This window comes from Microcaecilia unicolor, chromosome 7 (assembly GCF_901765095.1).
Source record: "Microcaecilia unicolor chromosome 7, aMicUni1.1, whole genome shotgun sequence".
Lineage (NCBI taxonomy): Eukaryota > Metazoa > Chordata > Amphibia > Gymnophiona > Siphonopidae > Microcaecilia > Microcaecilia unicolor.
The window spans coordinates 113,275,059-113,289,124 of NC_044037.1; the positions used below are offsets into that span (position 1 = coordinate 113,275,059).

The 14,066-nt window shown below is 48.0% G+C and overlaps 1 protein-coding gene across 1 annotated transcript; it reads left to right on the top strand.

Moving 5' to 3' along the window:
* Positions 1–1,291: 1,291 nt before the first annotated feature.
* On the top strand, positions 1,292–11,486 carry LOC115475068 (the record flags this gene model as incomplete). The annotated part of the gene is given in 3 exon segments (XM_030210808.1): positions 1,292–2,323; positions 8,112–8,579; positions 8,940–11,486. Coding segments are annotated over 3 exon segments (4,047 nt in total), but the record flags the coding sequence as incomplete, so codon positions are not given.
* Between the last annotated feature and the right edge of the window lie 2,580 nt (positions 11,487–14,066).

The following is a 14,066-nucleotide window of genomic DNA, read 5'->3' on the forward strand; positions in this document are numbered from 1 at the left end:
AATCGGCGCAGCATGGATAACCACTGGTTTGGGACAGGAGCTGAAGTTCAGGTCCGTGAACATTTATGAGGAACAGTTTGCAGGGTAACAGTCTCTTGGATATGGGGGTCAGAGAACCTCAACATTAAGGTGACTTTCAAGTTGTTGTTGTTGTTGTCTAGGAGGGAGAGGGGGAAAGGGGGGAGGGAGGGGGATCTGGGTGGGGGGAGAGAGGGAGGGGGTAAGCAAAAGGGGGGGAGGGGATTTATGCTAGAAGAGAGGGTGGATGGTGTGAATGGAGTAAGCGTGATTTATGAGAGGTTGCAATGGTCCCCAGTAAAGCCACAGTGCAGATCTCCCTGGGAGAGGGGCTGGGCTCCTGGGGAGTTAGACATTGGTATTCTGAAGGTACCCATGAAAAGGAAGAGATATTAATCGCAATAACCTAAACATTGTATCTTGGAACGTCTCTGGTATTACATCACCAGTGAAAAGGTATAAGATCCTCACGCAACTTAAGAGGCAGGGAGCACACATAGCATGTTTACAAGAAACAAAATTGACGGATGCAGAACATGCAAAACTCAAACAGCAATGGGTGGGTGATTGTTATTTCTCCTCATCAGGGAATAGGAAAAGTGGAGTGGTTGTCCTAGTTGGGAAGGGACTACCATGTCAAACAAAACTGATATATAAGGACACAGAGGGACGGATTGTTTTACTGTACATTAATTACCAGGGGCAAAAATTCTACCTGTGCACAGTCTATGGTCCAAATAACTATAGCCCACATTTCTTTCAGTCTCTCATTGCGTTGGGAATGGAACATACTGATGCACCCTGGGTGTGGGCAGGTGATTTCAACCAAGTGCAAGACCCTACATTAGACAGACTCTCCACCCAGGCGACTCCAGGGGTGGGAAGGGGGAGGGGACTACCGATTCTTTGCGATCAATTACATTTGACAGACGCATGGAGATCCCTACACCCCACCACCAAGGACTATACTCACCAGTCCAAGGCCCACCAATCTTGGTCTAGGATAGATTACATCTTGATATCTACCTCGTGGTTCTTTAAAGTCCAAACGGCAGCAATAGGCCCAATGGCGGTATCGGATCATGCTATGATCTGGATTGATCTGGAGCTCTCGGGGGGGATCCCAGGGGGTGGGCGCTGGAAATTTCCCTCATACTTATACCAAGATTCCCAATTTAAAGAATATTTACTTAAGAAATGGCAATTCTATGTTGATACGAATTTCGACACTTGTGAATCACCAATAACATTCTGGGAGGCCTCTAAGGCAGTTATGAGGGGGCATGTGATAGCATATCTGAGTGCCAGGAAGAAACGCCTGGCCTCGAGCATCCTGAGGCTAGAAAGGGAATATGGATCAGCAAGGAGGAGATATTTATTACACCCAAACGAGTCCAATAGGGAGTTGATGTCTGCGGCCCAGGTAGCATTGAATTCCCTTATACATGATCAGGCGTTGAAGCAGCTAATGGTCAGACGCCTGAACTTTCAGCGCTTTGGCAATAAGTCGGGTAAACTTTTAGCGAGAATAGCAAGAGCAAATATGCCAAGACAATTTATACCAGCAGTCGTGAATAATAAGGGAAAGAGAGTAAATCAACCGCAGGAGATTGCACAAACATTCCATACTTATTTCACGGATATATACGCTGCACAGGAGCGCTTTCAGGGCCCAATAACACGAGATTATTTGGAGGACGCCAGAATGCCTAAGTTAACAGAGGAGGCACAACGGGCGTTGGCAGCTCCAATAAGAGCGCAGGAGGTTTGTAGAGTCCTAAAGTCGCTGCGTCTGGGTTCTGCACCGGGGGCGGATGGGCTCTCTAATGAATACTATCGGTTGTTGACGCAGCAAGTGACTGGGCCCTTGGTGGAATACTTTGAGGCGGTAGTGGACCGGGGGTTCTTCTCGCCTGGAGAGAATACTGCTTTAATAACACTAATCCTAAAGCCAGATAAACCACAGGACCAGGTTGAGGCATACCGACCCATATCGCTACTGAATGTAGACATTAAAGTACTGTCTCGGGTGCTAGCAGAGAGACTGATGTCATATATACCTAGCCTTATTGGAGAACACCAAGTAGGGTTTGTGAGAGGGAGACAGGCCACACAACACGTGCGCAGGGTGCTACTAGCAGGGGCATATGGGCAGAACACGGGAGACCCACTGTTATTGGTAAGCCTAGATGCCGCTAAGGCCTTTGATAAGGTAAATTGGGATTATCTGTTTGAGGTGTTAGATTACATCGGGTTGGGGGGCTGGTATCTAGAGGCGGTGAAAGCGTTGTATAAAGATACCCAGGTAGAGATATTGATAAATGGAACCAGATCCGCTTCCCTTCGGGTGGAGCGAGGGGTGCGACAGGGTTGCCCGATGTCACCATTATTGTTTTTAATATATCTCGAACCCCTACTCCGTACTATTCTGTTAGACCCAGAGATACAGGGGGTAACCTTATATAGGGAAAATATTAAAATACTAGCCTTTGCAGACGACATGTTTCTTACGCTCACTCACCCAAGAACATCAGTAGAGAGATTGTTGGAAGTGATAGATGAGTTCAGTTTCTTCTCTGGGTTACAACTAAACCTGCAAAAATCATTAGCTTTACCAATATCAACGACGCTGTGCTCGGAGTGGGAGGGACATTTTCCATTTCAATGGGCTACAGAACGCTTAAAATATCTAGGGATTATTATCACGGCAGACATAGCTAATGTATACCGAGAAAACATAAGCCCGTTGAAGAGACGTACACAAGAGCTTTTACAGGGGTGGCAGGGGTTGCCATTGTCCTTACAAGGTAGAATTGCACTGTACAACATGTTCATATTTCCCAAATGGACATATGTATTTCAAATGATCCCAGCAGTGTTGGGGTACAAAGAGGAGAGGTGGCTACACAAAGCACTGAGAAGGTTTTTGTGGCAGGGTAAGAGAGCGCGTATAGGGCTTAAGCAATTAATGAGAACACATAAGAAGGGGGGTTTGGGGTTGTTGGACCTAAAACTGTTCACGATAGCTGGTAGTGTTCGACATCTGTTGGACTGGTTCCGCACAAAAGAGTTCTATTCATGTACGGGGGTGGAAACATCATTAATGGCTCCCTTAGATTTTGCATACTGGTTACACGCTCCGTCGGCTGAGTTGCCCACGGTGGGAGCCTATAGACATATAATAAACCCCCTGCGGAAAGTGTGGCGCTGGATGTGTAAAGCCTTCACCTGGAATAGTGCGGTCTCACCCCTGCTCCCCTTGAGGGGTAATTTGGCCTTCCCCGAGGGAGGAACATCCAAGTTGTTTCAGAAATGGATCTCCCGGGGAATACAATATATATTCCAGGTAGTCACAGAATGGGGGACCCCTAAAACCTTTCAAAGTATGTGTGATGAGTTTGGGTTAGATCAGGGGGACTACTTTGCTTACCTACAAATTAATCACTATTTAAAGACCCTACCGGACCAAAGCCTGACTCAAGACATATGGGACACTATGAATGACTTTTTGGGTCTGGAGGCGCAGTTGAAAATACCTTTGAAATATTTTCACCGTACCCTACGGGATTTGCAGGAAGCAAATGATTGCACTAAAGTGTCAACTCTCTGGCAAACAGAACTTCAGTGGAAGATGGATCCGGGACAGTTGGCAATCTGTCTATCTACAGTACATAAAGTAACGGAGAACGCAATCTGGAGAGAAATGCAATACAAATTTGTTATGCGAATGTATATATCGCCACACCGAGCCTATAGAGCAACTTTGAAACAGACTGATGATTGCCCAAAATGCGGGAGAGTGGGAGCCACCTTGGGACACATGTTTTGGGCTTGCCCCCTGGTGAAACAGTTCTGGACAGAGCTGGGACTTAAAATCTCACGGATGTGGAAAATCCGGTGGCGCCCCTCTCCGGGTCAACTGTTCGACAAGTTCATTGTGCAAGGACAATCGCCTGAAGGTTTGAGGGCTTTTTTGAGGCGCACTGTCTTGATGGGAAAGCGAACAATTTTACAACTATGGCTGCAAAAAGAGGGGCCTAGTGTTTCGCAGTGGAGAGGAGCCATGATGCAGTGTTGTATGCTGGAAAAAAGAGGAGTTGGAGACCTTGCTTCAAGAAGGGGAGACAGTTTTTGCAAGATCTGGGCTCCATACTGGGATACCTTGACACCAGTTGCAAGAAGCAGACTTTTAAACTGTTAAAAACTGAGTCCACCAACCGAATAATAGAAAGTTCCTAAGAGTGGGAGGGGGGGAGGGGGGAGGATTGGGGGGGGGGGGTGGGAGGGGGGGAAAAAGAGGGAAAAACATTAGCAACAGACGAGAATGTTTTGGTTATACAGATTGTGTTAATTACACTATGTTATTATTGTGATGGAATGTTTATTATTGTTGCAATAAACAAGATTTAAAAAAAAAAAAAAAAATTGCACTACACTTCTTAAATGCACAGGAGCAGAACAAAATAAGCTTTGGAACATGAGAAACAAAAGCTTATATTGTATCCAACATAGGCTCCGGAACAGGGGGACCCCTAAAAATTTCATATGGCAGACCGTCACTCCTTCTCCCTTGTTCTAACAATTCAGCAGACAAGAAGAAATTATATGACATAAAACTTCCAACCGCCTTCTGATTGCCATGTGCAGTGTCTGCTCTGCTGCCCCCATGCCATGTTCTGTCCCTGTGCTCACCTCCATTATGACTGACAGTTATCCGGCTCTCTTGCCACTGCTGCCCTACTTCTGCAGCAGCATGGCACACTGCCCCAAACTACCCTATGTTTCCAGCAGTGCTGCTGCTACCAGACTACCCAGGGCTCCCCTTCTTCAGCAGCAGTTTACTGGTGCTGCTGCCACATGATTCCCCCTCTTCAGCAGCAGCACACTGATGCCACTGTAGTTCACAGCACCACTGCTGCAGGACTGCTGAGAACTCCACCACTTCTTCTTAAGTCTGCTTCAGGTTGGTCGGGCCCAGGGAGCATGAAGGACTGGAGAACCAGCATTGGGGAGAAGGGGTGAGTGGGAAGGCTGGAGGTGAGGGTGAAGGTGGGGCAGGGCTGTAGAAAGAGAATACATGTTGGGTCTGACGTTCTGGAAAAAGAGAGGGCTGGAGAAGGATACAGCATGGTGGAGGAAGAGCCGGAGAAGCAACATCAGAGCATGGAGGTTGGGGGAGGGGGAGGCTGGAGAAGGAGAGAATAAAGTGAGGGCAAGATAGGGCTGGAGAAGGAAAAGGCATGGTGGGAGAGAGTATATGGGTGAGGATGGGGCAGGGCTGGAGAAAGAGAAACCATGTTGGTGGGACCAGCCAGAGAAGCAGCATTGGAGCATGTGAGGCAGCCATGGGCAAAGAAAGTGTTAACTCTGAGAAATGATATTAAAAGCTTGAAGTTTGAATTCTAATTTTTTACCTTGCAACTAAAGTGAAGAAATGCCAGATGGTTCATATTATTTCAATGTCTAGCTTGCCGAGCCAAAGGTTAGAAAGGTCAGTGAGAAATGAAACTCTGTCCCTTGTGAATGATGAAAGCTAGCTCAACATCTGTATATTATTAGGCATACTGAATAGTTTTGTAAGCAGGCATGAGCCAGACATATGACGTATTGTAGAATAGGCTGAAATACTATTCAGAAGTTCTTGATATGTAGATTTTGTTATAAGGAGATAGCTTAGATAGATATATAGACCATTATAAGTATGTAGAATATGTCTTATAAGGATGCTTATTTTAGAATATGTATTCTGTGTAGTTAATATGTAGGAAACCTTTTTAAATGCTGTATCATTCTTTGTCTGACTTTCTAAGCAAAGACTGCAGTGAAGAGGCCAACATGTGTTTTGAGTTTTCTGTGGTCTTAGCTAGTTCTGTGAAGGAAGCTGATAGGTGAAAAAGGTCAGAACTAGTCAGCTCTCTTCTCCTTGATTAATTATAGGTAAAATGTAGAAATGGTCTTGAAAGAAATAACTGATATGTATGCTATTAAGTAAGATTGGCCCTTGACCCCTTTAATGAATGCCAGAGTTCAGCTAGCAGGTAGTATGAAGCTGACTAGGAATATGAGAATAACCAATGTCAGATTGGGCCTCTTAGTCTCTAAGGGAACCCAGTTTAAGCTATAGATGAGAAATCAATCATAATAACATGTAAGAGACTGGAGCCCAAATGTCTGGTGTAAGGGGCCCCAGGTCACAGGTCAGTTTAGGATGTCTGGAACCTATGTAACTGATATTTGTATAGAGCTGATTGGTTGAGGCAAGGTAATCAATCTATTCCTTAACCAATTGGAGAGTAAGGGGGCTAGGCTAGGCTAGATAGAACTGTATTTAAGTGGGAGAAGAAGCAGTTTACGTCAGAAGGAGCTCAGAAGAGAAAGAAGGACAGAAGGAACAGACAGAAGAAGGAGAAGACAGCATAAGAAGAGAAGCAGCTGAGACAGAAGCCACAAAGACACAGAGAGCTGAGAGAGAGACAAAGAGAGCTGAGAAAGAGAAGAAGAGACTTAATGCTGATGTTCTACTTTGTTTGCTGGCAAATAAAGAAGATTTCTCTCTCATTCTGGTGTGCTGTCTGACTCCTGAAGTATCATAAATTCATGCATCAATTCCTGCAACAATTCTTGGTGGCAGCGGTGGGATTCTGAATCCTGCATTAATCCCAGCACCCAACTGACTGGAGAACATTCGCCGGGTATGTATTCTGTATTCTGTATTGTAATTCTAGCTAGAAAATTGTAAACCAGCCCCTCAAAAATTGGGGGAAGGAGAGTCTGATCAACTCTCAGCGAAGGCCCTAGTACCTTCTAGTCTAGTGGAGATTAGAAGCGAAACCGCTTGAGCTTATCTGTATCTGAGAAATTTGAAATTGTTGGGTGGGATTTTTGTGCAGAATGTGTGATGCGTGAATGTTAAACGAGTGCGGACTTCTTATAGCTGCGTTTCCAATTAACGCGAGTTCAATTGGCCAGCGACGGAAGGAAGCGATTGCTGTCTGTCTACCTAGTGTCTCGAGAGTGCGGACCCCTTACTGCACTTTCAAAAATTCCCTCCCCCTTTGTGTGTTGTAACTGTAAGCATTATGGGTGGGACATCATCTAGACAAATTGCTACCCCCCTAGATTGTATGCTTAAGAATTTTAAAAAAGGATTTTTAATTAATGACTATGGACAGACTTTAAGCTCAAGTACTTTAAGAACCTTGTGTGAAGTTGAGTGGCCATCTATGGGAGTGGGGTGGCCCCCTAGTGGCAGCTTAGATATTGAAGTAATCCGGAAGGTCTACAGTATAGTTGTAGGAGAACCAGAATATTCTGAACAACTCCCTTATATAGATTCCTGGGACAGCCTTGTGACTGACCCTCCCTCTTGGTTGAAAACTTATATGGGATCCCCAGTAAAATTCATGTTAGGCCATGTTCAAAGAAAGATTAGAAAATCTAAACTAGAAGAGGGAAAGAGCCCTAGGAAGCCTACCACCCAATCGGTGGCTTCCGCCCCTACCCTGTCTGAGAAACCCATACTCTCTGATGACCCCTCAGATCTTGAGCCACCACCTTATGGCCCATTGTTGGGGTTCCGTGCCGCCCCTAGAGATCCACGCCGCCCAGCCCAAGCTTCTCCAGTACAGGCTTCTCCGGATAGTTCCTCCCCCACTGTGCGAACCCCACCACATCCTAGGTTGGACTTTTCAGCCAGTCTCTACCCTCCTCTGCCACATCCTTCCCTGTTAACCTCCGAAGACCCGCTTTGGGCTGCACCCCCTGACTCCTCAACTCCCGACAGCCCAGCCTTTCCCTCTAGTACCCCTACCCACTCATTGGGGGCCCGGCATCCCTTTCAATGGACTGACTCACCTGTGACCACCTCTCAGTCTATGAGTACCCCTCCCCATCCCTCAGGGTTTCAACCTACCTCCCCTGAATGGGTTAGACCTGCTGCAATCACCTTTGAGCATGATAGGAGGGTAGCTCCTAGCTCTACCTCAGATTCCATTCCCACCTCCTCGAGAGTTCTGCCACTCCGACAGGTAACTACCACTCGACCGGATCCTAATAATCAGGGTCAGGTTATACAGGCACAGGCCTATCAGTATGTACCCTTCACAACCACCGATCTCCTGAATTGGAAGACGCATTACCCCTCTTATACTGAAAAGCCTCAGGCAGTGGTGGACCTAGTGGCTAGCATTATGGCCACCCATAACCCAACCTGGACTGATTGTCAACAACTTCTCCTGACCCTCTTCACAACTGAGGAGAGGCGGAAGATTTTGCAAAATGCTGAGGCCATCACGCGAGCGCGTGCCCCCGAGGGGACACAGAACCTAGAGGAATGGGTTAGAGCTCGGTTTCCTCGCGCAGCTCCAGTTTGGGATCCAAATGATGGGCAGCACTATGAACTGTTGTCTGGCTATTGCCGGGACTTGCTGGAAGGTATGAGGAAAGGCATAAAGAGGCCCATTAATCTGGCAAAGGTCTCTGAAATTCTCCAAGGGGCAACTGAATCCCCTGGGGCCTTTTTAGAGCGACTAATTGAAGCCTACAGAACATACACCCCCTTTGATCCTGAAGCCCTAGAAAACCAGAGAATGGTGAATAGCGCATTGGTGGCCCAGAGTATGCCAGATATCCGGAAGAAGTTGCAGCGTCAAGAGGGATTCGCAGGGATGAATACCACCCAGCTAATTGAGATCGCAACCAAGGTTTTCATTAATAGAGATCAGGAGGTGCGCCGAGAGGCTGACCGGAAGATGCAGAAGAAGGCCGACCTTTTAGCGGCAGCCATTACTAATTCCACCCTTAATCGAGGTCGACCTCTAGCTAATGGGAAGCCAAAATGGGACCCCGGACCACCAGCCAGGCCCCGAGATTCCTTCAATCAATCCCGGCCAAGGGGGGAGAATCCCAGACCAAGATTGGAGAGGGATCAGTGTGCCTACTGTAAGGAAAGAGGGCACTGGAAAGATGAATGCCCCCAGAGGCGCCAGGGACTGAGAAGGGGACCAGGAGATCGAGGAAGCCGAGGCCGAGTTCGAGAGGGAAGATATGAGCCTCCTGAATCTGACATCATCGGGATAGCCGAGATGGCAGAATGGGACGAATAGGACAGACCGGGTTCCTACAAACTGGGCTCCCAGGAACCTATGGTCAAGTTAACTATAGGGAGCCGCTCAATTCCATTCATGATTGATACAGGAGCTGAACATTCTGTTGTGACGGAGCGATTAGCGCCTGTGTCTGGAAAAACTGTCCGAGTGGTGGGAGCCACGGGGGTGCAGAACCGGAGGCCCTTTCTGACAACCCGTAGATGCCAATTAGGCTCACACACAGTCACTCATGAATTCCTGTATATGCCAGACTGTCCAATCCCTTTGTTAGGTCGAGACCTGCTGTCCAAGCTTAGGGCCCAAATTTCCTTTGACTCTGATGGCCAGACTTCGGTCTCCTTTCGGCCCCCGATATCCAGCCCTAAGGGTATATTGAGTTTCTGCTGCCCTCTTGAAGAAGAATGGCGGCTGCATCAGTCACAGGGCCAAGTTGACCTACCCCTGGCAGATAGCTTTCAAGTCAGAGGGGTATGGGCAGAAGATAATCCCCCAGGGTTGGCCCGAAATATTCCTCCTGTCCATGTAGACTTACTTCCAAATGCCCGGCCAATCCATCTTCGCCAATACCCAATTCCCCGAAAGGCTCTGGAAGGGATCCAAGCACACCTGAATCGTTTGTTATCCCATGGAATTATTCGTCCTTGTCAGTCTCCATGGAATACGCCACTGTTGCCAGTTCAGAAGCCAGGGACTGAGGACTACCGGCCAGTCCAAGACTTACGAGTGGTCAACAAATCCACTATTTCATTACACCCTGTAGTGCCTAACCCATATGTCCTGTTAGGATTGATACCTTCTGGAGCTACCCATTTCACGACACTAGATCTAAAAGATGCCTTCTTTTGTATTCGGGTGGCCCCCGCCAGTCAACTGCTTTTTGCCTTTCAATGGGAAAACCCAGTAACAGGAAGGAAGCTTCAGTATACATGGACCCGCTTGCCACAGGGGTTCAAGAACTCCCCCACTATTTTTGGGACAGCCCTAGGACAAGACCTTAAGACTTTTAAATCTGAGCCTTCCAGGCGAGTTTTACTCCAGTATGTAGATGACCTCCTGATTGCAGCAGTGACTCAGGAAGAGTGTTTTGAGGCTACCAGAGAATTGCTGGAGCTACTCTTGGATGCAGGCTATAAGGTCTCACGCTCAAAAGCCCAACTTTGTCAGTCAGAAGTGAAGTATCTGGGCTTTTGTATTTCCCAGGGAAGTCGGAGACTGGATGTCAGTAGGAAGCAAGCAGTTGCTGCAATTCCCCAACCCAAGTCCAGAAGAGAAGTTAGGGAGTTTCTGGGAGCAGCCGGATTCTGCAGAATTTGGATTCCAAATTTTGCACTGATGGCGAAACCCCTTTACCAAGCCACAAAGGGGGGTGAAAAGGAACCATTTGAATGGGGACCTACAGCTCAACAATCCTTCATTGCCATAAAGAAAGCCCTACTTCAAGCCCCTGCGTTAGGCCTTCCTGATGTGGAGAAACCTTTCTCACTGTATGTCCATGAGCGACAGGGGGTTGCTCTGGGTGTGCTGACCCAGATGATGGGATCCTGGCAGAGGCCTGTTGCATACCTGTCTAAACAGCTGGATGGAGTGGCTAAAGGATGGCCAGCCTGCATGAGGGCCATTGCAGCAACAGCCTTACTGGTCCAGGAAGCTGACAAGCTGACCTTGGGGCAAGAACTGGTTGTTAAAGTCCCCCATGCAGTTCTTACCCTCATGGAGTATAAGGGCAACCACTGGTTTACAAATAACCGCATGGTTAAGTACCAAGCTAGCTTGTGTGAGAATCCACGGATACACCTGGAAACAGTGGCTACATTCAATCCCGCCACTCTTTTGCCAGCATCTGAGGGACCACCGGATCATGATTGTATCCAAACCATGGATGAAGTGTACTCCAGTCGACCAGATCTTAAAGATGTTCCGTGGAGGGACCCAGATGTAATTTATTTCACAGATGGAAGCAGTTATGTGGAGAACTCCAAGCGATTGGCAGGCTATGCTGTGGTGACAGAAGACAAGGTGATAGAAGCAAGAGCCCTGCCCCAAGGAACTTCAGCCCAGAAAGCAGAACTTGTGGCCCTCATACGAGCTCTGGAGCTAGCAGCAGGACTGGTAACCAACATTTATACTGATTCCAAGTATGCCTTCACAACTCTACATGCTCATGGAGCTTTGTATAAGGAAAAGGGACTCATAAATGCTGCAGGCCAACCTGTTAAGTATGGACCTGAAATACTTCAGCTGCTAGAGGCTGTGTGGGCACCTAAGAAGGTAGCTGTTATTCACTGCAGGGGACACCAAAGGATAGATACTCCAGTGGCCCGAGGGAACCGCCATGCTGATCGGGTGGCCAAGGAAGCTGCTCGAGGACCCCCAGCAAGTACTGTGACTCCCCTGTTCCAAATTCGATTGCAAGAATGGACGCCTATGTATACCCAAATGGAAGAGAAATGGGCTCAAGAGGAAGGTGCAGTAAGGAGACCTGATGGCTGGTTACATCTCCCTGATACCAGAGTTCTGGTGCCACGCCACCTAGCTTGGCCTGTAGTGTCTCAAGCTCATGACCTATCACACTTAGGGAAAACAGCACTAGCCCGCCTACTCAGTCGAGTAGTGGTGCTGGAAGGATTGGATAGTCTGGTTGCCACTGCCTCTGCCCGATGTACTCTCTGTGCCCAGAATAATGCTCGTCAGGGACCCCGTATTCCACCAGGAGTTCAGTCTAGAGGACTAACACCCTTTGAGTCTCTAGTTATAGACTTCACAGAAATGCCCAGGAGCGGTAGGTTCCGATACCTCTTGGTCATGGTCTGTACCTTTTCTGGGTGGGTGGAAGCATATCCTACAGTTACTGAGAAAGCCACAGAAGTAGCTCGAGCCCTCCTTAGGGATGTCATCCCCAGGTATGGACTGCCCCTTGCCATAGGTTCAGATAATGGTCCCGCCTTTGTTGAAGCTACACTTCAGGCCCTGTCCCGCGCATTGCGCATTACCTGGAAATTGCATTGTGCCTATCGTCCCCAGAGTTCAGGGCAGGTTGAGCGGGCAAACAGAACCTTGAAAAATAGCCTAGCAAAGATTTGTCAGGAAACCCAACTGAAATGGCCACAGGCACTGCCACTAGCCCTCTTCCGCCTCCGATGCACGCCAACTAAAGGAACAGCCCTCTCTCCCTTTGAAATTGTGTATGGGAAGCCCCCAGCCATTTTGCAGGGAATTAAGGGAGACATAGAGGGGCATAATCGACCAGAAACGCCTATCTCCATGGGCGTTAATCTCCGAGAACGGGTCCGTGAAGGGGCGGAGTGAACCGTATTTTTTAAAAAAAATAGACGCCCATGCTTTATTCGCCAAGGTGTGAGCTGGGCGTTTTTGCTTTTCACCGATAATGGAAAATGAAATCGCCCAGCTCAAAAACGAATAAATGCAAGGCATTTGTTCGTGGGAGGGGCCAGGATTCATAGTGCACTGGTCCCCCTCACATGCCAGGACACCAACCGGGCACCCTAGGGGGCACTTTTACAAAAACAAAAAAAAAGGTAAAAGAGCTCCCAGGTGCATAGCACCCTTCCCTTGGGTGTTGAGCCCCCCAAATCCCCCTCAAAACCCACTGCCCACAAGTCTACACCAGTACTATAGCCCTAAGCGGTGAAGGGGGGCACCTACATGTGGGTACAGGGGGTTTGGGGGGGGGTTGGACGACTAGTAGCATTAAGCAGCACAATTGTAACAGGTAGGGGGGGGATGGGCCTGGGTCCACCTGCCTGACGTCCACTGCACCCCCTAACAACTGTTCCAGGGACCTGCATACTGCTGCTTGGGAGGAGGGTATGACATTTGAGGGTGAAAGTAAAAAGTTGTGAAACATCATTTGTTGTGGTGGGAGGGGGTTAGTGACCACTGGGGGAGTCAGGGGAGGTCATCCCCGACTCCCTCTGGGGGTCATCTGGTCATTTAGGGCACTTTTTGGGGCCTTATTCGTCAAAAAACAGGGTCCAGGAAAAGTGCCCTAAATTCTAGCTACAAACGCATCCATTATCGGCGAAGGGCGCCCATCTCTGTTCGGGTGATAACCACGCCCCAGTTCCGCCTTCACCACGCCTCCGACACTCCCCCGTCAACTTTGTCCGCATCCGCGACGGAGTGCAGTTGAAAGCGTCCAAAGTTCGGCTTTCGATTATGCCGCTTTATTTGTTTTTGTGAGAAGAACGCCCATCTCCCGATTTAGGTCGGAACTTGGGCGTTATTCTCGTTCGATTATAAGCAGGATAGGGATTTTAGGGTCTGCCCAGGTACAGGAGCAGGTAGCCCTCTTGGGCAAGATAATTTCTGAGCTTCAGTCTTATGTGAGAGAAATAAACCCTGTCCCCTTTCAGGCTCAGGTACATTCCTTCCTGCCAGGGGATAGAGTTTGGGTGAAAGACTGGAGGCTCCAGCCTTTGGGGCCCCGATGGAAAGGACCTTTTACTGTTTTGCTTTCTACCCCTGCAGCTGTGAAGGTCGCAGGGATTACTCCATGGGTCCATTGGTCTCGAATTAAGTCTGCTGACCAGACTGAGCCCAGCACGGATCAGACGGAGCCTAGACAGTGGAGAGCAGAAAGAGATCCAGCGGAGCCATTGAAGTTGCGCTTGACCCGAACCAAAGAATCTACTAGCTGAAAAGAAGGGTCAACTGCATACTGCAGGAGCTGCTGAACTTCGGCTTCACACTGAGACTCTTTCTTGTCTAGATTCTGGCTTTCTTGGAATTTGAGAGCTTGATCCTTGTCAGTTGAGGGTCTATCCCAACTGGTATAAGAACTCAAAGACTGAGAACATTATATGAGAGTAATCTGTGATTAGCACAGATTGTTGAAATATTATTGCTTAATTAGTTTGCTGTATTTGTTTTAGATTAGGAAGAAAGAAAATGTTAGTAGTTTGGATGCTTTTGTTGTTTTCT